This window comes from Perca fluviatilis, chromosome 20 (assembly GCF_010015445.1).
Source record: "Perca fluviatilis chromosome 20, GENO_Pfluv_1.0, whole genome shotgun sequence".
NCBI lineage: Eukaryota > Metazoa > Chordata > Actinopteri > Perciformes > Percidae > Perca > Perca fluviatilis.
The window spans coordinates 10,330,822-10,355,914 of record NC_053131.1 but is presented as its reverse complement, the minus strand read 5'-3'; the positions used below and the strand labels follow the sequence as shown (position 1 = coordinate 10,355,914).

The 25,093-nt window shown below is 41.0% G+C and overlaps 3 protein-coding genes across 5 annotated transcripts; 2 read left to right on the top strand and 1 right to left on the bottom strand.

Moving 5' to 3' along the window:
• The first annotated feature begins 104 nt into the window (after nucleotides 1–104).
• nusap1 (nucleolar and spindle associated protein 1) lies at nucleotides 105–4,878 on the top strand. 2 transcript variants are annotated; one of them, XM_039786493.1, is made up of 12 exons: nucleotides 105–308; nucleotides 510–572; nucleotides 695–916; nucleotides 1,811–1,970; nucleotides 2,081–2,167; nucleotides 2,325–2,437; nucleotides 2,557–2,604; nucleotides 2,724–2,902; nucleotides 3,552–3,715; nucleotides 3,844–3,957; nucleotides 4,049–4,154; nucleotides 4,265–4,878. In XM_039786493.1, the coding sequence occupies exons 1-12, from the start codon at nucleotides 234–236 to the stop codon at nucleotides 4,350–4,352; spliced, it is 1,419 nt and encodes a 472-aa protein (XP_039642427.1). In that variant the 5' UTR covers nucleotides 105–233; the 3' UTR covers nucleotides 4,353–4,878. The 2 variants fall into 2 exon arrangements, with proteins under 2 accessions (XP_039642427.1, XP_039642426.1); XM_039786492.1 differs by having other exon boundaries at nucleotides 107–308; nucleotides 2,554–2,604.
• A 323-nt stretch (nucleotides 4,879–5,201) lies between these two features.
• On the bottom strand, nucleotides 5,202–10,896 carry ndufaf1 (NADH:ubiquinone oxidoreductase complex assembly factor 1). Of its 2 annotated transcripts, XR_005637396.1 has the most exons (6): nucleotides 10,147–10,896; nucleotides 8,352–8,888; nucleotides 6,979–7,164; nucleotides 5,777–5,851; nucleotides 5,391–5,607; nucleotides 5,202–5,306 (listed from the first exon to the last, which is right to left on the bottom strand). XR_005637396.1 is itself a non-coding variant. In XM_039786500.1 (5 exons), exons 2-5 carry the CDS (start codon nucleotides 8,859–8,861, stop codon nucleotides 5,467–5,469), a joined length of 912 nt encoding a protein of 303 aa, XP_039642434.1. In that variant the 5' UTR covers nucleotides 8,862–8,888; nucleotides 10,147–10,896; the 3' UTR covers nucleotides 5,202–5,466. The 2 variants fall into 2 exon arrangements, 1 of the variants encoding a protein (XP_039642434.1); XM_039786500.1 differs by having other exon boundaries at nucleotides 5,202–5,607.
• rtf1 (RTF1 homolog, Paf1/RNA polymerase II complex component) lies at nucleotides 10,860–25,085 on the top strand. Its single transcript, XM_039786491.1, has 18 exons — nucleotides 10,860–11,063; nucleotides 14,229–14,339; nucleotides 14,449–14,599; nucleotides 16,036–16,237; nucleotides 17,443–17,560; nucleotides 17,857–17,968; nucleotides 18,070–18,208; nucleotides 18,305–18,482; nucleotides 19,620–19,702; nucleotides 19,798–19,885; nucleotides 20,027–20,134; nucleotides 20,425–20,502; nucleotides 20,623–20,744; nucleotides 21,976–22,033; nucleotides 22,927–23,004; nucleotides 23,119–23,220; nucleotides 23,794–23,908; nucleotides 24,068–25,085. Exons 1-18 carry the CDS (start codon nucleotides 10,860–10,862, stop codon nucleotides 24,172–24,174), a joined length of 2,154 nt encoding a protein of 717 aa, XP_039642425.1. The 3' UTR covers nucleotides 24,175–25,085.
• Nucleotides 25,086–25,093: the final 8 nt, after the last annotated feature.

Below are 25,093 nucleotides of genomic sequence, written 5' to 3'. Positions count from 1 at the left end.
GACGTTGTTGACAATGGGCAGAACGCCCAGAATGTATCTTAGCTCTGATTGGCTGCGATGCACATCCGGTCACACGCAAGAGCCAATCAAATGGCTCCCGCTGCTGTGTTTTGAATCGGAGAAATTTAACCGTCGAGCGCTGACCCACACACACACAGCTCGCTGTGCATCAGAAAACTTAACGTGTGTGCGCTGATTTATTCTCCCAAAACGGAATAAAGTATCACTGCAAGATGGATTTAGACTCCATGAAGTATGCGGAGCTGAGAAGCCTCGCGAAGGAGCTCGGCCTTAAAGCCAATATGAAGGTAATGGAGTTGTACTTTTTAAATAAATGTAGAAATACTTCGAGGTTATCGTCCAATTGTGTTAACGCTACGCTAACGGTTACTGTAAGCTAACGTTTGCATTTGTGTGTAACTCTAACTCGGCCAAATGTAGTCAACAGGCAAATAAGTTATAACGTTAACGTCTTTGCAACAGGCTAACGTCTTATTGTTCGAAAACAGGCCGATAAACTCCTGAAAGCGATCAAGCGCCATTATCAACCAGAACAGGAGGAGGAAGAGCAGGTAACGCAATCCTGATCAATTATACTGTTTAACGGCTAAATCAGTCTTAAGACATGCTTTTTTCCCCCTTAAAGTTAATGTCTGATGTGTAACTTACACCAGTGTATTATTGTTTATTCCAGGGACAAAAGCAAGATGTTACTGCTGTTCAAGAAGACGTAACTGCCACACAAGAAAGTCCTAGGGAAAATAAAGACTCATCATGCAAGGAAGACGTTTTCAGCCCCGCTGTGTTTGTGAACACACGCCGGGCCCGGGGGAAAGGCAACCGTACCAAGAGAAAGATCTCTGATACTACAACGGTGCCTGAGAGTGATGCCAAGTTACTTCCAAGTGCTGCAGAGGTAACGGTGACTTACTTCACATCATAAAATAACAAATACACGACATTAACAAAGCTACAACTAAATGGGACAGCGTTTACACGTGTTTTGTGCATGTTTATCCCCCACTACTCATTGGTACAAAATATATAAAGTTCATGCGGGGATGGATCCCTATGCATAGAATTATTTCTGCTGCAATGTCAATGTCTTACGTTGAGGTAGTGCTGGGCGATATGGAGAAAATCACATAACACGATATTTTTGACCAAATACCTCTATCGATACGGCAACGATTTTGTTGTGTTGACTATCGGTGCTTTCACAAAACATTTACACAATGAGATTTTTGATAAATAATCATCAGTAATGTGGGTATAATGACTAAGTGGTTAAAGGCAAATAATCAAACAACAGTCTGCATTACAGTAAAGTGATGTACTTTTCTGAACTTACCAGCCTTTAATCCTTGTGTGGTCCTTCGGGTCCCAGTGACCCGAAGGACCACACAAGGATTATGTACTTCCGTTTACTTTGTTGAGAATTGCTCTCTAAACCCTGTTTCTTGTAAAGTAAGTAAGTAAAGTTTATTTCTAGAACACATTTAAACACAGTTTAAGCTGACCAAAATGCTGTACAAACAAGAACTAAGGTGCTGTATTAATCCTTGTTTAGAGAGCAATTCTCAACAAAGTAAAGGGAAGTACATAATCCTTGTGTTGTCCTTCGGGTCACTGGGACCCGAAGGACAACACAAGGGTTAAAACCAGGAAAAGACAACAATTGTGCCATATCACGATATCCAAAATCGAAGATGATATCTAGTCTAATATCATGATATCGATATATTGCCCAGCTCTACGTTCATGAGGATTAAAGATTTTAAAAGACGGTTGCTCCTCTTTTTTTTTGAAGGGTGACATCGAAGTGGCTGAATCTAGCTCGAAAAAGAGGAAAGTGTCCTCTGCCAAGGATACTGACAAAAGTGAAACTGAGCCTCCTAAGGAGTCCCAGGACACTGACAGTGAGCAGCAGCCGGACATTAAGGATGAAGCACCTGTGCATGGTGATACAGGTCAGTAGTATGAATTGGAACAGTTTCTTCCACTGTCTTTCTTTAGTTCTGATTATCACATACTAATTTATTTATTTTTGATACATTTTAAATGTCTATCCATTAAAAAGCACCAAAAGTGGCCAAAGCTGGTAGGATCCCTCGCTACCAAGGACTCCAGCAGAAGACCAAGCCGTTGCTGAAGCCCGTCACTCCTAGTAAGTTCTTCTTATTTTTTTTTCTTGCTCCCTCTCTTCCACCATCTATAATTTTTTTAATTTTTATAACCAAAACCTCAGAGGCATTAAACTGTAAAGAAGTGGGTTTTGCCTACAAATCTTAAAACAAGTTTTGTATATTGTTCCTCTTTTGTAGATTTCAAAAAACTCCACGAGGCACATTTTAACAAGATGGAGTCGATTGACTCCTATGTCCAGCGAAAGACCAAGCAGATGGAGACGTTCAGAAGTTCAGTTAAAGAACTGAAGGTAAGCTACTAAACAGTCTTGGCTGACTTTATCCAGAACATTTATTTTTTATTTTTATAAATGTTAAATCTTCAAATTAACTTGGTTTTTAAAATGATATTCCATTTTATTTTCAGAAGCTTTCTGACAAAACTAAACTGCAGCAAGTTGATGGCAAAACTCAAGTGGTAAGTCTCATCTCCTGTTGAACATCCATAACTGTACACAGGTACTACAGTTGGAGTATATCGTCCATTTCCAGAGTGCATTGAAGGTGGTGACCATCTGTATGCATTGTTTTCTACAGAAGGCAAACCAGAGTCGTGCCTCTATGTTCAGCCCTGTCCTGGCGAGTAAGGGACCAGCTGAGGACAAACGCAGACACACTTTGCTGTCTGCCAGCAAAGCTCCTCCAAATAAACCTGCTGGGAAGCAAGACGCTCTGTTCAGACCGTCCGTCCTTTCCACTCGCAGGATCAACGTTCGGTGAGTCACTCTTTCTTTCTCGGGTCCTTTGTTGGGACAGCAATTTTGTGACCCGCCTACTGTTAAATCTTCCAGTAACCAGCTGTTGCTTGTAAAGTTTTGGACCTCGCAGCCGCACTCGTATTGTTGTGAACTCCTCACGCTACGGAGACTGTGTGCAGCAGCCAATAAACATCATCCAGTTTACACAGCGTTAAAATCCCAACACATGTGGATAGATTGTTTCCTGCCTCGGCCTTCTCTTGTCCATAACATTCTAACAGAAGTTTTATTGTTTCATAACAATGCATCATAGTGGCCTTTTTGACACTGATCAACAGAGAAAAAAAAAGATTCTATTAATATAGATTATTTTGGAGAGATCTATTCTCGCTGACCTTAATTAATAAATAAAAATACATGTTTGCATAAGAGACTGCCCACTTCTATCTGTATTTGTGACTGCAGCGTAAACATTCACACCCTTTTCACTTCATACTAAAGGATCTTTCTCTAATGCTTGCTGTCAAAAAAGCAACATTAAATCTCCTTTTGATTCAATATTGTAAGACATGAACATTTCCAAAGGGGGAGGGGGGGTGTATATATCTTGTTTGGCACGGTTTATGTATTGTCCAATGTGACACTTTAAACAACCACGTGTTTGCAGGTTCTCAGAAGCCACTCATGACAACGTGTTGAAGAAGTCCTTGGTGAAGACGCCGGCGCGCATCTCATCCTGCGTGGCCTCGAGCACCCCACAAAATCAACCCGGTAATGGAGGGAAGTCCAAAAATGTGAAGGCATTAACTTTCTCTGCCACAAAAACTCCAGGTAGCTTTACCATTTATTTATTTATTTATTTTTAATCCTTGGAATGATATTCAAATTTTGCCCATAGATGTGTAGAGAGTGAGTGATTTACCTTTTTCTCTTACCTTTCTCCTTGCTTGTTGCCAAAGGAGCATTCGTTTTCACCGGCAACACGAGTACTTCCACAACCCCCGGTGCACAGAAGTCCAGCTTTGATCTGAAGGCGAGTCTGTCTCGTCCCCTCACCTACAAGCCTCATACAGGTACAAAACCACTTTTTAATTTCTCTGCCTCCTGAAATATGGCATCAGTAGACAGACTAATCCCTGACATTTTTTGCTTTTGTTTTTATAGGTAAACTGAAGCCGTTTGGAGACACGAATGAAAACGCGGTGGGAAACAAGTCGCTGATCTCCAACTCCCATCAGAAGAATTACAAACAGCACCAAGTCCAGACAAGGTACGTTTATTTTTAAATGAAAGCACACACCGGCTGTATTGATTAGTCTCCCGTAACAAATATCTCTTACAACATCAGCCTCTTACGGATGTTTCTGTATCTTACATTAGGGGGGACAGAAGAGCAAAACACGCAGAAGACCGGAAGCAGAAGAAGGAGAGTATGCTTGGGGCGAGAAGAGGCCTCGTCATGATGTAAACATAACGTGGTTGTTTGTTGATGCTTTGTATAGACTTCTTTTTTTCTTCTTCTCCCCAGTGTAAATATTTTGTCGTCTGCCGTGGACTCTTTCATTTCTGCAGTCTCTCTTAGCCTACTATTAGGAAGCTCACATTTCCTGCTTCTATACAACCTATATAGAGTTAAGCCCTTCCAGCTCTAAATGATGCTTTGCGTTTGAACGTGTAAAGAATTGATGTTCTGTTTTTGCTGCGTTTCCTGAAACTGGTCATTTTGTTCTTAAAAATGGGATGTGCTTTGTTTTTACTTGTTGGGAAAATGATAAAGACATTGATACAAATGTTTGCTATTGTAGTCTTTTAACATTTGTATGCATGATATCAGGATTTTAAAATTAAATTTGATCTTCAAAAAAAGAAGTCAGAATTCACATTAGAAATATTTTTATTAAGATCTGGTTGTTTGACATGATCTGTTGGATGTAAATGTGTCACATACAGGACTTGGAACACAATAAACAACCTGGTATTGTTGTGAAAGAGCAGTACGATGGTCTCAGTTAATGTCCTGGAATGGAGGAAAAGTTGTCTTATCTCCTAACCAGTCCAGAATTGGATTATTTTATAACCACATACATACACTACCGGTCAAAAGTTTGGGGTCACGTAGAAATTCAAATCAGTTGCATTGTTGTTTTTTAACCAGGGCACCAGTTTCCAGATTACATTATGTGCTTACATAATTTCAAAAGGGTTCTCGACTGTTGTAGAAAGAAGTGGCTGATCTGTAACGCAATATCTACATTGCCCATTATCAGCAACCATTCATCCAATGTTCTAAAGGCCCATTCTGTTTACTAATCTATCATTTTAAAAGGCTAACTGAGAAAACATTGGAGAACCCTTTTGCAATTATGTATTATATAAGAAGTTACTCCACCGTTACTAAAGTGTCACAGTTCATTTGCTAGAATGCAAATGTCCCTTGTCTTTAAAATAAGTGTTACCAGCAATGATGGATGGGGTGGAAATATATTGTCCACCTCAAGAAGGTGGTACATTTGTTGGTAGTTAATATAACGCCGCCACCATTATTCAATAACCGTTCATCTGCAGTATTGTAGCACTTGCTCTCAAATTTCAGGATTCCTCTTGTACACCTCGTAAGCAAACTCCTCCGTGTGTGCATAATCTTTGCAGACGCCAACAAAATCGATCTCCAGCTGGAACGGACCGTCCGCTTTATCCCCCAAGGTAAATCCAATGGTGTTAACCTGTTAAAAGATGAGGTAAACAAACTAATTAGGTGAGCAAAATGTATTAGAATGTTACGGTTATAAAAATATCCATAGGTAAGGACACAATTGTATGCAACAATGTAACTTAGTAATGTCTTAGTTCTGTATTTGATGCCATGTCCTTTAACTTTTCCCTTTGCTCTACCTTGTCCAGCCAGAGAGGATGCTGGTCGTCTTGTATCCTCCCACGATGTGTGAGGAAGAACTTGGAGAAGGGTATCTGTAAATGATGAACACTGAAGTGTTAGGACTGCTAAAAAATGATATTGGACAAAAGAAAAAAAACTCATTAAAAGGTCCCACGACATGGTGCTATTTGGATGCTTTTATATAGACCTTAGTGGTCCCCTAATACTGTATCTGAAGTCTTTTATATAGACCTTAGTGGTCCCCTAATACTGTATCTGAAGTCTCTTTTATATAGACCTTAGTGGTCCCCTAATACTGTATCTGAAGTCTCTTTTATATAGGCCTTAGTGGTCCCCTAATACTGTATCTGAAGTCTCTTTTATATAGGCCTTAGTGGTCCCCTAATACTGTATCTGAAGTCTCTTTTATATAGACCTTAGTGGTCCCCTAATACTGTATCTGAAGTCTCTTTTATATAGACCTTAGTGGTCCCCTAATACTGTATCTGAAGTCTCTTTTATATAGACCTTAGTGGTCCCCTAATACTGTATCTGAAGTCTTTTATATAGACCTTAGTGGTCCCCTAATACTGTATCTGAAGTCTCTTTTATATAGACCTTAGTGGTCCCCTAATACTGTATCTGAAGTCTCTTTTATATAGGCCTTAGTGGTCCCCTAATACTGTATCTGAAGTCTCTTTCCCGAAATTCAGCCTTGGTGCAGAATTACGGCCACTAGAGCCAGTCCCACAATGAACTTTCATTGGGATGTGCCATTTCTGTGTCTGTAGCTATTGAGGAGGAGGAGAAAAGGGGGCAAGGTGGAGGGTGGGGGTGGGGGTGTGGCCTTGACCACACCTGCCTTACTCGTTGCGCGATGAAGCCATGATGTCTCTCTCTCATGGGTGGGCCAAATTCTCTGGGCGGGCAAAGCAGAGAAAGGGGAGGTAACCTTTCTCCTTATGACCTCATAAGGAGAAGATTCCAGATCGGCCCATCTGAGCTTTCATTTTCTCAAAGGCAGAGCAGGATACCCAGGGCTCGGTTTACACCTATCGCCGTTTTTAGCCACTGGGGGACCATAGGCAGGCTGGGGGAACGCATATTAATGTTAAAAAATAAAGTCAAAAGTGCAGAAAATGTGGTAACAATGTTCTCCAGATGTTTCTTCTGGTATATCAACATACTCTGAAGGGGTTTTAATAATGGTTTTGCTCGCCTTGACATCCTGCCAGTAAGGTCCTCCCCTGGTATACAGGAAATAATTGTATATGTCATCTTTCTGGTGCGAGAAGTAGGTTTCTGTGGCGATGTTGATCATCCACGGACGGCCATCACCGCGCACTCGCAAATGCAGGGTGTTGAAACTGGACCAATCGTAGTGCTTTTTTCTATCGAATGAAGCCTAAGAGAGAGACAAAAAAAAAAAGTAGGGAGTTAAGTGCAGCTGTAGTAGTCCTGTAACTGTGACCAACACGAATTTAAGATCAGTAGAGAATTGCCAGACCTTGGGTGTGGGCAGGATTTCATTTCAATACAAACCACCAACCAGATATTCCTGATTTTTGGTCACCTGCCAAAGTGGCTTAGTGGTAGAGCTAGGCAACAGAACAGTTCTATAAGAGATATATCTGTTAAGTAAGACAAAGAGTAAAAAGAATGGGGGGGCTAAAACAGTGAACTCTCCCAAAAAGCATGTATTATTATACTATAGGCAAATTAAACACATGACTTGTTGCTGTAGATCAGGGCTGTCAAACTCATTTTCCCAGAGGGCCACATTGGAAAAAGAGAATCACACCGAGGGCCACACATGGAGAGTTTATGGACGTGCTTTTGTTACTGCATGTCACTTTTTTTTTTTTTTTGCATTTTGGTAGCTTTTTTTCATAATATTTGTTCTTTTTCTTCTGACTTTTTTGTGGCTTTCTCATACATTTGTCACATTTTTGTAAATTAGTTGCTTTTTCCCACATTTTTGTACGCTTTTTGTCGCATTTTTGTTGACATGAAGCCCTACAAAAGTCATCAAAAGAGTTCCTTAGCCATCATAGAATGTAGCAAATCAAGCAAAAAAAACAATTATACATTTTTTTTAACAACAACCTGTTTCACAGCCTGAATATGAAAACTCTCTCTCTGCTTCTGCGGGAGTCTCGGAGTCGGCAAATCTGCCAAATTCCGCTTTGAATGTCAGGTAAAAAAACACCTTTGTGTGTTTTTGGTTTGGCGCACAACTAGGTGGGCCAAAATTTATTGTGAACCCACACTGATTTACGGGCTGGATCTAAATCTGCAAGGGGCCGGATCTGGCCCACGGGCCTTGAGTTTGACACATGTGCTGTAGATCATACTCCCAAAATATAATCTAAAATAACAACAAAAAACATCAGTTAACTAGTGAATTAGTTTCTGTAAATATTTTCCAAACCCTGTTTTGAAAGTTGTTTCCTTTACTGCCAATAATAAAGTTCTGGTAGGGGAAAAACTGATATTTATATTTACATACACGGTATCATCAATGGCCCTGGATACTATTACAGTAATTTCCCGAACCTCATTAGAAGCGAATGTACGATTCCACAAACTAACCAGTGGTTGCTTTGAGCGCATGGTGCAGTAGCCACTGTAGCGTGTTTCTCCATCCCTCGGAGGAGTAGAGCTCAGAGTCCCGTACAGTAAACAGGTGTTGTGGTTTTTGCCCAGCTTCAAGTGAACTTCACTTTGGCCTCCTATCTCTTGATCCGAGGACACCGTCCACTGCTCCAGGCTCTCCGGGCCTCTGAACTCCCACAGCACTTGGTTCTGCTCCAGCATGTGCTCAAGGATCGGTTTGCCTTGCGGACCGACCCAGCGGTCGGAAAACTCCTTCTTCAGGAGCGCGAAATGCTTCTTCACCCCCTCAAAACCCTTTGAGAAGCCAAAGTTAATCGGCTGCCACGGGAACTTGTCTACTTTGGGCTGGCCGGGTCGTCTGTATTCACCCTGACTCACAGCTCTTTTGGGCCCAGTGAGAGGGGGGATGGAGGGGAGGAGCAGCTGCTGGTGGATGGAGCTCAGCAGCCTCACTGAGGGGAGACGGGTGATCTTTGGCAGAGACATTTCAGTAGTGATATGGACCAGTCACTGCTGGGATAGGTCACACAGAAAAGTGGGGTCATTACAGTGGAGTTACAGGGTGGTCATGAATTATTAAGATTAAGTTCAAATAGGGCTGGGCAATATGGAGAAAATCAAATATTACAATATTCTTGACCAAATACATTGATGTTGATATTGCGACAGTATTGTAGGGTGGACAATGGGTGCTTTCACAAATAGGTTTTAGATCAGTAATGTTGATGGCAGACTAAGTGGAGAAGCAGTGGCAGAAAAAACTGTCCTGTAAGTAGTGTCCTGTACACTGTCCTGTGACTCCCATGACTGTCCCGGGACAGTCAGACACTGTCCTGTACACTGTTCTTTGACTCCCATGACTGTCCCGGGACAGTCAGACACTGTCCTGTACACTGTCCTGTGACTCCCATGATTGTCCCGGGACAATGTCTGGGAGTCACAGGACAGTGTACAGGACGCTACTAACAGGACAGTTTTTGCTGCCACTGCTACTGACTAAGTGCTCAAAGGCAAATAATAGAACAGCAAGAACAGTCTGGTAAGTTCAGTATATGACATCACTCTACTGTAGTGCAGCCTTTAAAACCAGGAAAAGACTAAACTTACTATATTACGATATCCCAAATCTAAGACAAATCTAGTCTCATATTACGATATAAATATAATATCGATATATTGCCCAGCCCTAAGTTAAAATGTTAAAAGGCTCTTTAGCAACACTAATTTTCTCTTGAAATATAAGTTAGGTTGTTTGTATTAATGTGTCTTATAATAATAATAATAATAATAATGTCATCTATTGTGGGTCTGAATTCAGTCTCTTTGCTTTTATGTTGCAAACCAGTTTCCCCACTGGTGATAAGTAAAATTATGTATTTTCTGAACAACTGAGAATCTATTCCAGTGGTGTTACTTAATCAATTGTTGATTTCACATTAAAAAAAATGCACAGCATTTGCGGGTCTGAGCCTCACACATGGCAGTGTGAGTTTGAGTGGAGAGTTGCCGGTCTGTTCTTTGTTTTCACTAATTAAATATATCATGTGTATATTTTTGAATCAGGTAACGCTAGCTTTTGAATATGACTTATCATAATTTTGTCACCTTTATTGAGTTAATGAATTATAGAATTATGGTAGGCCGGTCATTAGGTACAGCAATCTTTAACACTACATTTTATAAACATTTAAATACATAACCATGTGGCTTATTACTCTGAAGACCTAATGTGATAGTGAATACATGTTAAGCATAATCTGGTTCTACTTACTGTGATCATGTCGTACCAAAAGGTGACGGGTGGATATTTCCCCGCCTTCTGTTCTTGTTTTAATTTGACAAAACCATTAAAGTTATCTGTTATGGATTGAACACATTTATAAACTGGTCGTGTACACTCATTTACAAATCCAAGACATATTACACACGGGACAACAGGTTTAACTAGCTACAACAGTAAAAGGTTGATTTATCGTGGACCTTGAATGTAGCTGTAGTGCACCAAAGATTCCTGTCCTGACTGACGCACTCCCTGTCAATATGTAGTTCCGTTCTTCACACCGCCGTGCGGCAACCGCCCTGGTGATCGCCCGCATGCAAGAGCGTTTCTCAAAAAGCGATTCCTGCCGGGAGTTCAGCACGTTACTATTATAAATCCATGGTTCAGCACGACGCACAGTGTGCGCGGTCACGAGTGCGGCAACCGCTTCATACCCCCTACCGCAGTGATTAAACCGCTTCCCTTCTGCCGCCTTCCCCTCATAGTAATGACTGGAGGAGGCGAGTTGCCGCGCGTATGAGTGAATTGAAAGTCCCTTCAGCTAACTTCCAATGTCCTCGCATCCTGGCCCAACGTTTTTCTTGAGTTAAACAAAGTAATATGATAAGTACATACATATGGATGAATATGAGCATAAATATACATTTTATTTTCAATGAGAGCTATAAAATCCAGCCGCAACTATGGTATCAATACTACCGCGCATGCGCAGTACTGCCTTTGTGTGGCTGACTGCAGAGCCAACTAGCTCGAAAGTAGCATCGGCTAGCCTCAAACATTTAGACGACACCGAGGTAGCTAGCAGGTTAGCCGTGCAGCTAATCATGGTGAATGTAAAGAAGCGGAAAGGTCGAGTCGTAATTGACTCGGACTCCGAGGACAGTGCTAGCGACGATAATTTAGATCAGGTAGGTGCGCGTTTTTCTGATTTTTTGTCACAACGGATCGATTATTGACGTTAAGTTGTCAACAGTTTCGAGGTTAGGCTAATGTATGCTAACTGACTGCGCTGTGGTTTGCCTCGCTCCAACAAGCCGATAGTGGGCCTGTCTTATTTACATCCCTTGCTTCCTTTCCACACGCCATTCCTAAAGACAAATGTTTAGATTTCCCGCAAGTGTTTCTGTAAGGTATTCGGGACGGAGGGAAGTGTGAGGTTGTAACGTTACATAAACGGCGTCTTAGCGTCAGCCAGCTAAGTTACGCTAACGTTAAGGTTAGCTAGCTACATTCTGAGAGATGCACTCAACGCTAGCGATCATGCAGTGTTATGTTGCCACCAAAATGCCGCGCCACCGGCCTTTCACTGGTTTCGAGTCGTAAGCTGCTTTACTACGGCCTTGCACCGTTGGGGAATTTGATTGTTAGCATTCCGACGGAACGACAACGGGACACACTGAACTGAAGCACACTGTGGACTCGCACTTGAATTAGCTAAAAGAACATTATCTGCTGCATGACGTCATGGGCGCAGAGCTGTAGTTCTATTTCGGTGTTGTTGTCAAACAAGCTCTGGCAGGCTGACTGAGGAACTATCCAGTGTAACATGTCAGTCTGTACAGGACTGCTTCCCCATGTGCATTACCTGGCAGTACACTATCAAACAGTTGATGCTCAGCCTCATAGACCAGATGGTTTAAAAAAAAAAACAGATGACCAGAAGAGTTGGTCCAAGTTCAGTAAGACTTGTTTCCTAGGTTGCCCAAATCATCAATGGGTTTTTCATGTGTAGGGCTGATGAGTGCTCTACAATTGTGTCTAGAGATCACCTTGATGAACACAGCTATGCGGACTAAAAGTTTTAAGTGTTAATACATTTAACTACTGCAGTGATTAGTTTGAGATAGGGATCCAACTTTGTCAATCGCATATTGATTCCGATATCTACGGCTGGGCGATATAATGATGTATGCTGTCTAAACGATATACCAATATCGTATATATTTTTCTACATCGTTTCTATAGTGATATAGGGTGAGAAGCTCAGTCATCCGTGAGGAGCTCGGAGTAGAGCCACTGCTCCTTTGCGTCGAAAGGAGCCAGTTGAGGTGGTTCGGGCATCTGGTGAGGATGCCCCCTGGGCGCCTTCCTAGGGAGGTGTTCCAGGCACGTCCAGCTGGGAGGAGGCCTCGGGGAAGACCCAGGACTAGGTGGAGGGATTATATCTCCAACCTGGCCTGGGAACGCCTCGGGATCCCCCAGTCGGAGCTGGTTAATATTGCTCGGGAAAGGGAAGTTTGGGGTCCCCTGCTGGAGCTGCTCCCCCCGCGACCCGACACCGGATAAGCGGACGAAGATGGATGGATGGATGGATGGTTTCTATAGTGATGTCGGAAAAACCAGCCGCTGAAATATTACAATACTTACTTTATTTGGCCAAACGCTTAACGTTCTTATCCTTGCAAATTGTTTTCATTATTCACTAAAGTTCTTAATAAAAAGTTATGTGTTAGTATGTCGTTATTGAGATATGAAATGACCTATATCGGGATTAGAAGATTTTGGCCATATCACACAGCCCTAGCGATACCTCAACTCCGCTGATACGGAGTATCCATTCGGCACGGGTACTTACACGGTACAATCTGCAAACCTCGATGAGTGGAAGTCATTAGAATCATTTTTATGTAAGATAACATGAGGCACTATAAACTGAGTTAACAGCCCGTTGTGAGTGATGGCAGGAACACTGTATTCTGTAATGACACAGGCAAAGGAACAATTTATGGTAATGTGAATTGGTCACATCACTATCGGCGCCGATGCGCTGTATCGGTACATCCCTACTTTGAGGCCATCTATCATGGACTGCAGCTTTTCCACATTCGTACAGCAGAAACATAATTCCGCTGTTACATTTTCAGGGTTCTGTTATTTAGCTTCCCATTCTCTCCCTTGTGTATGATCTTGTTCAGATGTATTCAGGCCCTGTTAAGAACTAGTATCTTGAATCCAAGTTCTGCTTAGATCCAGCTGCGACAACTTGCTGCTCACTCCTGTCCTCAGAATGTGTTTTGATGACCACTTGTGACTGGATTTTGCTTCTGTGCTCCCATGTTATTTTACCTGTGGTAAACTGACCACTGCTAAACAAAGATACACATTTGCGCCTTCCCACTCAGCTAGTCTGTAAGCTTTCAAACTCTTGTCTTGGCAAATCAACTGTGTTTAGGAGGTTTGTCTTGCTATTTGCCTATTCCAAAGTTGACCAGTCAGTCCTTGAATATAATCAGGGGCCATATGCATGTCAACTCTGAATGTAGCTTAAAAAAAAATTGCATTCCAAGAAATCCTCTGTGCGTTTCAGATTGATTTCCACTTGTATTTAGAGATGTCCATTTAGGATGGGATCATCCAAGACACATTTTATTGCCAAGTTCGAGCAGGGCTTTAATTGCAACTTTGTGTAATAGGGGTGGGAATCACAGAGTACCTCACGATACGTGGCTCACGATACCGATAATATCACAATGCAGCAATTCTGCGATAAATATAGCGAGACAATCTTATAATGATAGATCACGATATCGCTCGAACTAAGAATACCAAATGCCCGTGAAAAGGTTAAGTGCAGGTTTTCTCTTCCAAACTGTTAGAAAACAGCACCATTCTGCAGCACAAGTTTTTTTTTCAGTCTGCAAATTAAAATCACACAACTATAGAGAATATACTATGAAAAAGTATTATAAAAAAAAGTTTTTCTATAAAAGGCACATAAAAATGCAAATTCTAGTGCTTTAGTTCAAAACCAAGCTGTGTATGTAAAATCTGTTTACATTTTATGCTCATACTTTTTAAAGGCTCAACCAACTTTACCAAGTGTGTCAACTTTGACACATTTTATTGCTTAAACTTTTAAAGAATGACAAACTTGTTTTTGTGTCTATGTGGACAAAATCGCTTTATTTTATTAATTAAAATATGGATATTTGGCACCAGCGTATCGCTTCTCGTATTGCACGAAGAGGGACTAGGATATATTGCCGTATCGATATTTTATCCCACCCCTATTGGGTAATTATGATTTTCACTGGGCGCTCTTTCACATCACATCACCGTCTTCTCATTTTCAGGAGCTCTTGTCTTTGGCGAAGAGGAAGAGGGTTGATTCGGGGGATCAGGAAGAGCCGGTTAGCAAACCTGCCGCGTCTACAGACTCCGAGACATCGGATAGTGATGATGAGGTATGGCAGTCTTAGAATTCCCCCTAAAAATACTTCACTTTTCCGTTTGGGACATACAGCCTATAGTATTTGGTAACGCCAAACTGAATTTCTCCCTCCGTTTGTCTAGTGGACTGTGGGTGGCACCAAAGGCAAAAAGAAGGTTAAGCCAGGGAAAGGGTCGGAGAAGAAGAACGCTACTAAGAAGAAGGTTCATAAAACAACGGCGTCTGGCAGCTCCGATGGCGACAGCTCAGCAGAGAGCTCTGCACCGGAGGAAGGTAAATGTGCTCGGTGCTCTACAAGCAGGCTCACTTACCTACTCATTTTCCTATGCCTGTGTGTTGAAGTGACTGATGGGAAGAACAATCTATGACATTGGTCCGGTATTAAACAAGATCGCTGCAGTCGGCAAAACAAGCTACAATGAAAGTTATTGGGCAGTGGTGCACCTTTTTAATTTACGCCCACAAATGTGCTTGTTTTGCCACTGACAGGCTCAGATTATTGTTCGTTGTAAATTGTAAGTGTCTGACAACATCATGGGAAGGATTCCTAAGGAGGTCAACCTTCCTGTTAAAGAGTAAGATCCTTTTGTCAAATTGCAATCGTAATTGCTTTTGCTAGTTTAAAAAAAAAGAGGATTTTACTCATTTAAAAAAGGTCTATCTCCGAAGGGATCCTTTCCATAATGCTGTCAGACACTTAGAATAATAATCTGAGCCTGTCGGTGGCAAAAACAGCACTTTTAGTGGACTTAAATTGAAGCTGCGCAATTGCCCTATTAACGTTACATTGCAGCTTGTTTCTCTGAAGGGATCCTTTCCATAATGTTGTCAGACACAATAATAATCTGAGCCTGTCGGTGGCAAAACGAGCACTTTCAGTGGACGAAATTGAAGATGCACATTTGCCCTACAAGGGAGCCCGGTTTGCCAGTCGCAGCATTATCGCTAAATACTGGACCAATTTGAAAGATTCTTGTTCCCATCAGTTACTTAAGTCACTTACACACAATAACATAGGAACATAGGGTCCAGGTTGGAAAAAAAACCCCACCCTTTTTAAAGTACAAAGTAGATTTGGCTCGATATATTCTGTACTGTAGATTACACATATCACCAGGGTGCCAAGTCCATGGGTCACTCATCCCCTTTTTCATCAGCTGCTGTTTGTTTATTTGTGTTATATTGTCTTGCTATACACTGGGTCCACATGGATATGGAAAAGTCTATTAGGAAAGGTTCTGAAAATCTAGTCAGAATTCAGCACCAGTATCCAAGATGATTAAGATATGATTGGCAAGAAAACAATCGCATGAATCGTTGTCTCTTTAATTGCTTTCATAAAAAAACTTGGATTACTCAATATCCGTGCCTTATATAATATAACTCCTGTTGAAAACAAGCTGCCATTGCCACCTGGTGGTTACAATGCCCAAGTGTCACCAATCAGCTGTTAGGTTCCCCTCGTTTTCCAGTTTAAATGTAGTTTGATGTCCTTTCCGTTTTAGCCATTTCAAATTTTTTAAATGCATGGCACACTGTATATAGTTGAACATAAAATCTTTTAGGAGACGTATGAAAAAGGAGCACAATGGAGTAAAATAAAGGAGTGGAATGCTTAATGGTGCCAGTACCGATCAGGACATACTGCGACTGTACTCGGGATGAGAACTAAAGTCAGCTGTTTGTGCCGATGAATGGCTCTTTAACAGGCGAGGTGTCCGACTCGGAGAGCAACAGCTCGTCCTCCAGCTCCGACTCGGACTCGTCTGAGGACGAGGTGTTCAGGGACGGCTACGACGACGACCTGATGGGAGACGCCGAGGACAGAGCTCGGCTGGAGCAGATGACTGAGAAGGAGAGAGAACAAGAGCTGTTCAACAGAATCGAGAAGAGGGAGGTGCTCAAGAGACGGTGAGTGGGGGTGATGCGAGAGAGGAGCAGGAATGATCTTTTAAAAAACAACAAGGGCTGCACCACACATTGCCTCAGTTACCATATGGCGAAAAAGGCTGCGACATATCGCGAAAGACACTCTGAGATTGTTTGTGTCAGTTGAAAGAAAATATCAGTAGAAACCGCATTTAAAATGTAACAGTCATTCTTTATTTAGTGGTGCCTTTTATATTCAATTTCAGTTTGTACAATAAAAGAATGTTGGAAAGGATCTCCTTTCTTTTTTTTTTTTAATTCAACAAGCAATTTGTTGTATTTTACCAGAAAACTGAAAGCAGCAGAACTGAGTACACTTTAATATCGCTTTATCCATCGCAAGTAATATCGTTATCGCAATATTCAACAACGTTATGGATATCGCATATTTTCCTCATATCGTGCAGCCCTAGTTTCAACATAACACATGAGATGTGGACAGTGAAATAGAACAAAAGAAGAAAAATAAAAACAATCCGTGAAATGTACTTGCTTTTGAAAAGTGTTAAAATGTACAGTACAGGCCAAAAGTTTGGACACACCTTCTCATTCAATGTGTTTCCTTTTTATTTTCATGACTATTTACATTGTAGATTCTCACTGAAGGCATCAAAACTATGAATGAACACATATGGAATTATGTACTTAACAAAAAAGTGTGAAATAACTGAAAACATGTCTTATATTTTAGATTCTTCAAAGTAGCCACCCTTTGCTTTTTTATTAATAAGGGAAAAAATTCCACTAATGAACCCTGACAAAGCACACCTGTGAAGTGAAAACCATTTCAGGTGACTACCTCATGAAGCTCATTGAGAGAACACCAAGGGTTTGCAGAGTTATCAAAAAAAGCAAAGGGTGGTTACTTAGAAGAATCTAAAATATAAGATATGTTTTCAGTTATTTCACACTTTTTTGTTAAGTACATAATTCCATATGTGTTCATTCATAGTTTTGATGCCTTCAGTGAGAATCTACAATGTAAATAGTCATGAAAATAAAGAAACCCATTGAATGAGAAGTTGTGTCCAAACTTTTGGCCTGTACTGTATTTGAAAAGAGCACTAGTTCTGCATTTTTATTTTTTTTCCTTAAGGTCATTCCTGCATAAATAAGGCAGAGATTGGCCTTTTTATCGTTGCTGAGTGCGTCTGTTTATCCACTCAAGACCAAGTTTGTTTTGACAGTTTTGAAATAAAGAAGAAGCTGAAGACGGCAAAGAAGAAGGAGAAAGAGGAGAAGAAAAAGAAGCAGGAGGAGGAGCAAGAGAAGAGGAAGCTATCTCAGGTTCAAGACACACAAGTGGTGAGTCCAGTTAAAACAATATTAGTTGCATGACAAAAATGTGCGTCGCGGTGCTCTGCTCCTCAGAGGCATGCTGGAGGTATTATGGATAAAAATAAATTCATAGTGCACAACTACACCTGCACAAAACAATGTCAGTATTTTGGGTGATTCCTCACAATGCCTTTTTTATAGATTATTTTTGTATTGATTGCATTGCTTTTTCTGTTCTTATTGCTAATGCAGCCTCAGCGTTACACCTTTTCCTCATCCTGAGTTTGTCTTTGTGTCTGACTGTAATGTCCACCCCTCTCTAGGTCATGTCACACAACAAGGAGAGACGATCCAAACGCGACGAAAAACTTGACAAAAAGTCCCAGGCCATGGAAGAGCTCAAAGCTGAACGCGAGAAGAAGAAAAACAAAACAGGTTGGTGTGATTTATTTCTTTATTTTGACTTCTTTGTGATGCGGCTGTCGTGACAAATGAGTCCGCTCCAAGTGCTGACGTGTCCTCCTTTTGGCGAGCAGCGGAGCTGCTGGCCAAACGTCAGCCCCTGAAGACGAGCGAGGTCTACTCCGACGACGAGGAGGAAGAGGAGGAGGACGATGACAAGTCGTCAGTCAAAAGTGATCGGAGTTCCCGTTCGTCGTCCTACGATGACGACGAGTACGTTTTTCCTTCTGCTCCTGCCGTTTTTACGCAATGCAAGACCACAACTTTCTCTTGATTTCAAGTAACGTCTTGACTTTGTTCCGCTCCCAGAAAAGAAGAAACCCCACCCAAGTCGCAGCCCGTTTCACTACCAGATGAGCTCAACCGGGTCCGCCTGTCCAGACACAAGCTGGAGCGTTGGTGCCACATGCCCTTCTTTGCTAAGACTGTGACTGGCTGCTTTGTGAGGATAGGGATTGGGAACAGCAGCAGTAAACCCGTATATAGGGTAAGCTTGGGCTCCAGGAAACTTTTCTTGTGCAGTGTTTAATATTGGGCAGCAATGTGCTCTTTTATAATGGTGATGGAGAAGATCTGGGACTCTTTTAGAAATGGTTAAAGTGACATGGTGCTCTTTGGATGCTTTTATATAGGCCTTAGTGGTCCCCTAATACTGTATCTGAAGTCTCTTTTATATAGGCCTTAGTGGTCCCCTAATACTGTATCTGAAGTCTCTTTTATATAGGCCTTAGTGGTCCCCTAATACTGTATCTGAAGTCTCTTTTATATAGGCCTTAGTGGTCCCCTAATACTGTATCTGAAGTCTCTTTTATATAGGCCTTAGTGGTCCCCTATTACTGTATCTGAAGTCTCTTTTATATAGGCCTTAGTGGTCCCCTAATACTGTATCTGAAGTCTCTTTTATATAGGCCTTAGTGGTCCCCTAATACTGTATCTGAAGTCTCTTTTATATAGACCTTAGTGGTCCCCTAATACTGTATCTGAAGTCTCTTTTATATAGACCTTAGTGGTCCCCTAATACTGTATCTGAAGTCTCTTTTATATAGACCTTAGTGGTCCCCTAATACTGTATCTGAAGTCTCTTTTATATAGACCTTAGTGGTCCCCTAATACTGTATCTGAAGTCTCTTTCCTGAAATTCAGCCTTGGTGCAGAATTACAGCCACTAGAGCCAGTCCCACAATGAGCTTTCCTTAGGATGTGCCATTTCTGTGTCTGTAGCTATTGAGGAGGAGAGAGGGGGGGCAAGGTGGAGGGTGGGGGTGTGGCCTTGACCAACTGCCACTTTGCTTGTTTGAAAGCCATGATGTCTCTCTCTCATGGGTGGGCCAAATTCTCTGGGCGGGCAAAGCAGAGAAAGGGGAGGTAACCTTCCTCCTTATGACCTCATAAGGAGAAGATTCCAGATCGGCCCATCTGAGCTTTCATTTTCTCAAAGGCAGAGCAGGATACCCAGGGCTCGGTTTACACCTATCACCATTTCTAGCCACTGGGGGACCATAGGCAGGCTGGGGGAACACATATTAATGTTAAAAAACCTCATACAGTGAAATTTTCATGCCATTAAATGAAGTCTGATAAGTGATGTTTGGTTCAATTTTAGTCCTTCCTTTTTTGTTGAAAGGTTGCTGAAATTGTGGATGTGGTAGAGACGGCAAAGGTTTACCAACTTGGATCAACGCGAACAAACAAGGGATTACAATTGAGGTGTGTATACAAGTACAGACTCGGTTAACAGACCTTCTCCTCCATTGTCCCTGCTTACCACAAACGTGACCGTTGTGATTGTAAATCTTCCTCAGGCATGGCGGAGACACGCGCGTGTTCAGGCTTGAGTTTGTATCGAATCAGGAGTTCATGGACAACGAGTTCATGAAGTGGAAAGAGGCCGTAAGTGTGTTTTTTGAAAAGCAAAATTATGTCATCTGTAACATCACTTTTAAGAACTTATTTAGTTTTTTTTGTAAAGCACACAAGGAGCTATGAAGAAAGACAGTACGAGTTTTGAGTCTTTTTTTTTTTCTTTTCCAGATGATTGTTGCTGGAATGCAAGTACCGACTCTTGATGAAATCACCAAAAAGGAGCAGTCCATCAAAGAAGCTCTCAATTATAAGTTCAATGACAAAGACATAGAGGATGTAAGTCTGTTTCTCTAAATGGTAATTGAATTTTTCTGGCCCGGTGATGCAGTACTCGAGTCCCACTGTAGACTTGGACTCGAGTCCGACTCAAGTTGCTATTCTCTGGACTCGAATCAGACTTCAACTCGGGTACTGGTGACTGGACTTGGACTCTCCTTTGGTGACTCGGAGCTGGGGACTCGAGACTTGACTCGGACTCGACAGTTGGTGACTCGACTACAACACTGCTCTGGCCTCATGCATCACACAGTGGAACAAAAACATGTGTTTGTCTTTGCTTGCTGCAGATTGTTAAAGAGAAGGACCGATTCCGGAAAGCGCCGCCCAATTATGCCATGAAGAAAACGCAGTTGCTCAAAGATAAGGTAAAGGAGAGGACGGCGACTGTCGTGGATTTGTCCGAGAACGTGTGGTGACCGGACATCTATCGCCGGCTTGTGGCTATCAGGCTCTTGCTTACTCATTTGTATTTGTTTGGATTGAAGGCCATGGCAGAAGAGAGTGGCGATGGCGACAAAGTGAAAGTGATCCAGGATGAGCTGAACGAGCTTGAGGAAAGGGCAGAAGCACTCGACAGACAGAGGACCAAGAACATCTCTGCCATCAGGTACACGAGCTACCGTTATCAGTCAAATCCTGGATTCAGATACATGGCTGGTAAACATTAGATTAGATTCAACTTTGTCTTTGTGCAGAGTACAAGTACAAAGACAACGAAATGCAGTTTGCGTCCAACCAGAAGTGCAAAAAGAGCAGAAAAGTGCAATGTGATATACAAAGTATAGACAGGAAAAGACATATAGACAGTATAGTGTAGACAGTAGTTTACAGAATGTGGTTTAGAGTAATATAAATTAAATATAAATATGTGCAGTGTATTAGCAGTTACCTTATAAGAGCAGAATAAATATGTAATATGAACAACATGTACAGATACAGTACAGGCCAAAAGTTTGGACACACCTTCTCATTCAATGTGTTTCTTTATTTTCATGACTATTTACATTGTAGATTCTCACTGAAGGCATCAAAACTATGAATGAACACATATGGAATTATGTACTTAACAAAAAAGTGTGAAATAACTGAAAACATGTCTTATATTTTAGATTCTTCAAAGTAGCCACCCTTTGCTTTTTTATTAATAAGGGAAAAAATTCCACTAATTAACCCTGACAAAGCACACCTGTGAAGTGAAAACCATTTCAGGTGACTACCTCATGAAGCTCATTGAGAGAACACCAAGGGTTTGCAGCGCTGTCAAAAAAAGCAAAGCGTGGCTACTTTGAAGAATCTAAAATATAAGACATGTTTTCAGTTATTTCACACTTTTTTGTTAAGTACATAATTCCATATGTGTTCATTCATAGTTTTGATGCCTTCAGTGAGAATCTACAATGTAAATAGTCATGAAAATAAAGTAAGTGTGTCCAAACTTTTGGCCTGTACTGTATGTGCAATATAGTAGCAGTATCATTATAATAGTAGTAAGAATAATATACATACATACATACATACATACATACATACATACATACATACATACAGTGTTTTAGCAAAAGCTTACCTAAAATGTTACCTAAAACCTTTCACGGGTTGAAATAAACATTACAGGTTGCTGGGAAGGAAAACAAGTTTAGTTTAGAACTCGTTCCACATTCACACAATACAACGCAGAGAACGTGGGATTAATATATATCCAATATATGAATTTACCTGAGGAGTGTTTCATGTCATGTCATGTCTTTAGAAACCCAATGCCTACCATATGACAACTCTTTGTTTTGGAGCGGTTTGTGTTTTAAGACGTTGGTTTTGTGATTTGATTTATCATCCAGCTACATCAACCAGAGGAACAGAAGCTGGAACATCGTTGAATCTGAGAAAGCTCTTGTGGTAAGTGTCTGCCCCCTCAAGCTTCACCTTCTTGTTCAACGGGTTGCTTTTTTAATAATTTTAAATCTGTAGGAATTGATTATTTAATTGCAACAAAATTAGTGATTATTGTGCATATTGTTGCTTTTATAGTTTAAATGAAAACTGTGTTTTAAAATCTAAGCCGTTGGAGGTGTCTGAAAATGGATTTGTTTGAAAACATCCATGTCTTGTTCACATCCTGTAGTTTCTGAAGGGGTGTGTGACACAAGTACAAGGAAAAATGTGACTGAAGGGAAGGTTCAGGCTTTACAGATGAATTGCGTTTCCTGAAAACGGTAGTCTCTTTTTAAACTGGTTGGTATATTTACTACCCGCCAGCACCTTAAAGCTGCAGTGGGTAAAAAGCAAAAAAATAAATAAATAAAAACGCCAGCATTTGTAGAGTCTGACCTCTTCCTAGCTCTCCCCTCTCTATTGCACGGACAGCCAATAGAATCGCTCTCCCTCTCTGTGATGGTCTGTGATTGGCCAAAGTCTTCCGTCACAGGCTAGATTTTCTCGAGCCTGAAAACCTAGCCAATAGGAGATGCAGAAGTCTAGTTTTCTCTCAGACCACTTACAGTTACAATATGCTGAAAGATTATTATTGAATGTTTGCCCAACAACGCCGAATATAAAGTGCCTACCACAGTTTTAAAAATCTGCCTTACTTCAGATGTTTTCCTAAAGTAGCAGCACTCCAGTGTTTCAGTGTTCCTAACATTAAAGCGCTAAAATGTCGGGTTTCAGACCATCTCACCTTTTGTATGTTTGTAAAATTTGATTTTACTGTTTTGATCATTATAGATCAGTCAGTGGTCCAAGCTATCCCGCAGTTAACATAACCCATTTTTTTATTGGTTTTCTCCCAGGCTGAAGGACAAAATGCCAAAAACCAACAAATGGACCCGTTCACACGAAGACAGTGCAAACCCACCATGGTGTCCAATGTAAGATTCCTATATGTGTTTTTACAAAATATGACATATTTGTACAGTGTAATTAATAAACACTGCTGAATCTAATTTTGTTCATCTGTCAACCTGTTCATTTTGGTTCTGCAGGCCAGAGACCCGTCAGTCCACGCAGCTATTCTTGCTCACCTGAACCAGAAGTACGGCTCGGGGTCAACACCAGATGCACAAGGCGCCGACAAGAACAAACTGGTAAGCAGGGCAAGCCCCAAGAGACTATAAAAGGTGTTTGAAATATGAAGTCAGAGATGTTTACTTCTTTCACTTGTGCAAACAATGCCCAAATCCTGATTGTAGTCCTGTTCCTGTTGCACTATTGCTGAGCCTGTTTTTTTTTATTTTTTTATTTTGAGTCATCACAAAATGGACTCTTATAATGACAGTCCAGTTTCTGATGACATAAAAATATTCCTAATAAAATTATGCAGACTGACATAAGTTAGATATATAGATATAACAGATATCATTTTATCAGGAATATTTTTTTGAAAGAGTATTATCAGAACTAAAAATGCTGACTTTTTAAATGACTTTATGGACAACAATACATTTTAAGGCCTCAGCTGATATTATAAAACTTTAATGTGATATGTGCTTACAATGCATTTTTAACAGAGACAAGTTTATTTTCTGCTTCATTGTGAAGTAAAGGGAAGGTCAAGCAGAAAATAACTTTTCTACTTTTGCAGAAGGAAATAATCGTTCATTTCAAATATCTAAAATGTCTAACTTTTCCTTCTTTTTTTTGTTGTTGTCATATTATAGGGTCTACCAAACTCAAAAGACAAAGATGGCCCCAAGCCAAACACTGACCTCTCAGAGGACTTGTTTAAAGTTCACGATTTTGACGTTAAGATTGACCTACAGGTTCCCAATGCCGGTAAGAGGATTTCTTTTTTCCAATACATTTTTAATTTTAATTTTTTACTCACTCAGCCTGGATGTATATTTTACTTGGCTGTAGTACAAAGGATGTTGTTCATGTTAAACACGGCACTTTAGAAACAAGACGTATGACTGTTGCTCTTGTGTTCTGCAGAAGCAAAGTCTTTGTCCGTGAGTTCCAACGCGCTGCCGGTGAAAGACGGCGCTCCCCGCAGGTCCCTCAACCTGGAAGACTACAAGAAGAGAAGGGGGCTGATCTGATGTGCTAGGCCATCATTCAGTAACCACATTGCATGTGTAATTGGCTGTGCAAGAGAGAGAAAGTGTGTGGCTGTGGGAAGAGAACGTGGATGTGTGTGTGTGGACGTGGGTTTGAATGTTGATTCCACAGACTGTTTATCCAAACAGAGCAAATACTGATTGAGAAAAGACGACCCTTTTCTCAAAGGATCTCGGAAGAAACTTGTCCAGATATTTGTTGTTTTTGTTATTTTTGCATTATCACACAAAATTGAGTTGTGTATTTTTTTTTTTTATGTATTTAACTTTTTTCCCCCCACTCTTTTGGATCTTCTGGAAATCCACTTTTTTTTTTCTTTTTTTTTTCTGAAAGGATGCAGCGCTTGTGGACTATTACTATTGAACAAGGACACTATCTTAGAAGACTTAGATTGTTGAGGCATTTTGAAATTATTGGATTTCTAATGGAGCTGACCAGCTTGTCCTCACCAATAAATAATTACTGTTGTAAATCCCCCCCCTCCCTTCCTACATGTGATCATCTGCCCTCAGTCCATCCTGAATTTTTAACAGCGTCGTGATTTTTTTGTAGATCACCATCTCTGACTCGACCGTGACGCCGGCCCTACATGGCAAATGTGAAAAAGTTCAGTTTGTGTTAACTGGACACGTATCACTTTTTAAGTCTTTGAAACGACCCGTTTTAAGAGGAACCCTTTTCTATGACTGGCCTGGTTATAAAAGTGTTGCTTCATTTCTGTTATCTCTTTGTTGATTGTTCGAGGGGTAACTCCCCTGCCCTTACCTCCCAGAGCAGATTCTATGTGTTATTGATTGTGTCCATAGTCAGTTTATGTATCGATGTGGCATGCCATGTAAATATGCATTTTGGAGTGAGTGCGGAAAAAAATAAAGAGGCACTGTTTCATAAATTTTGTCA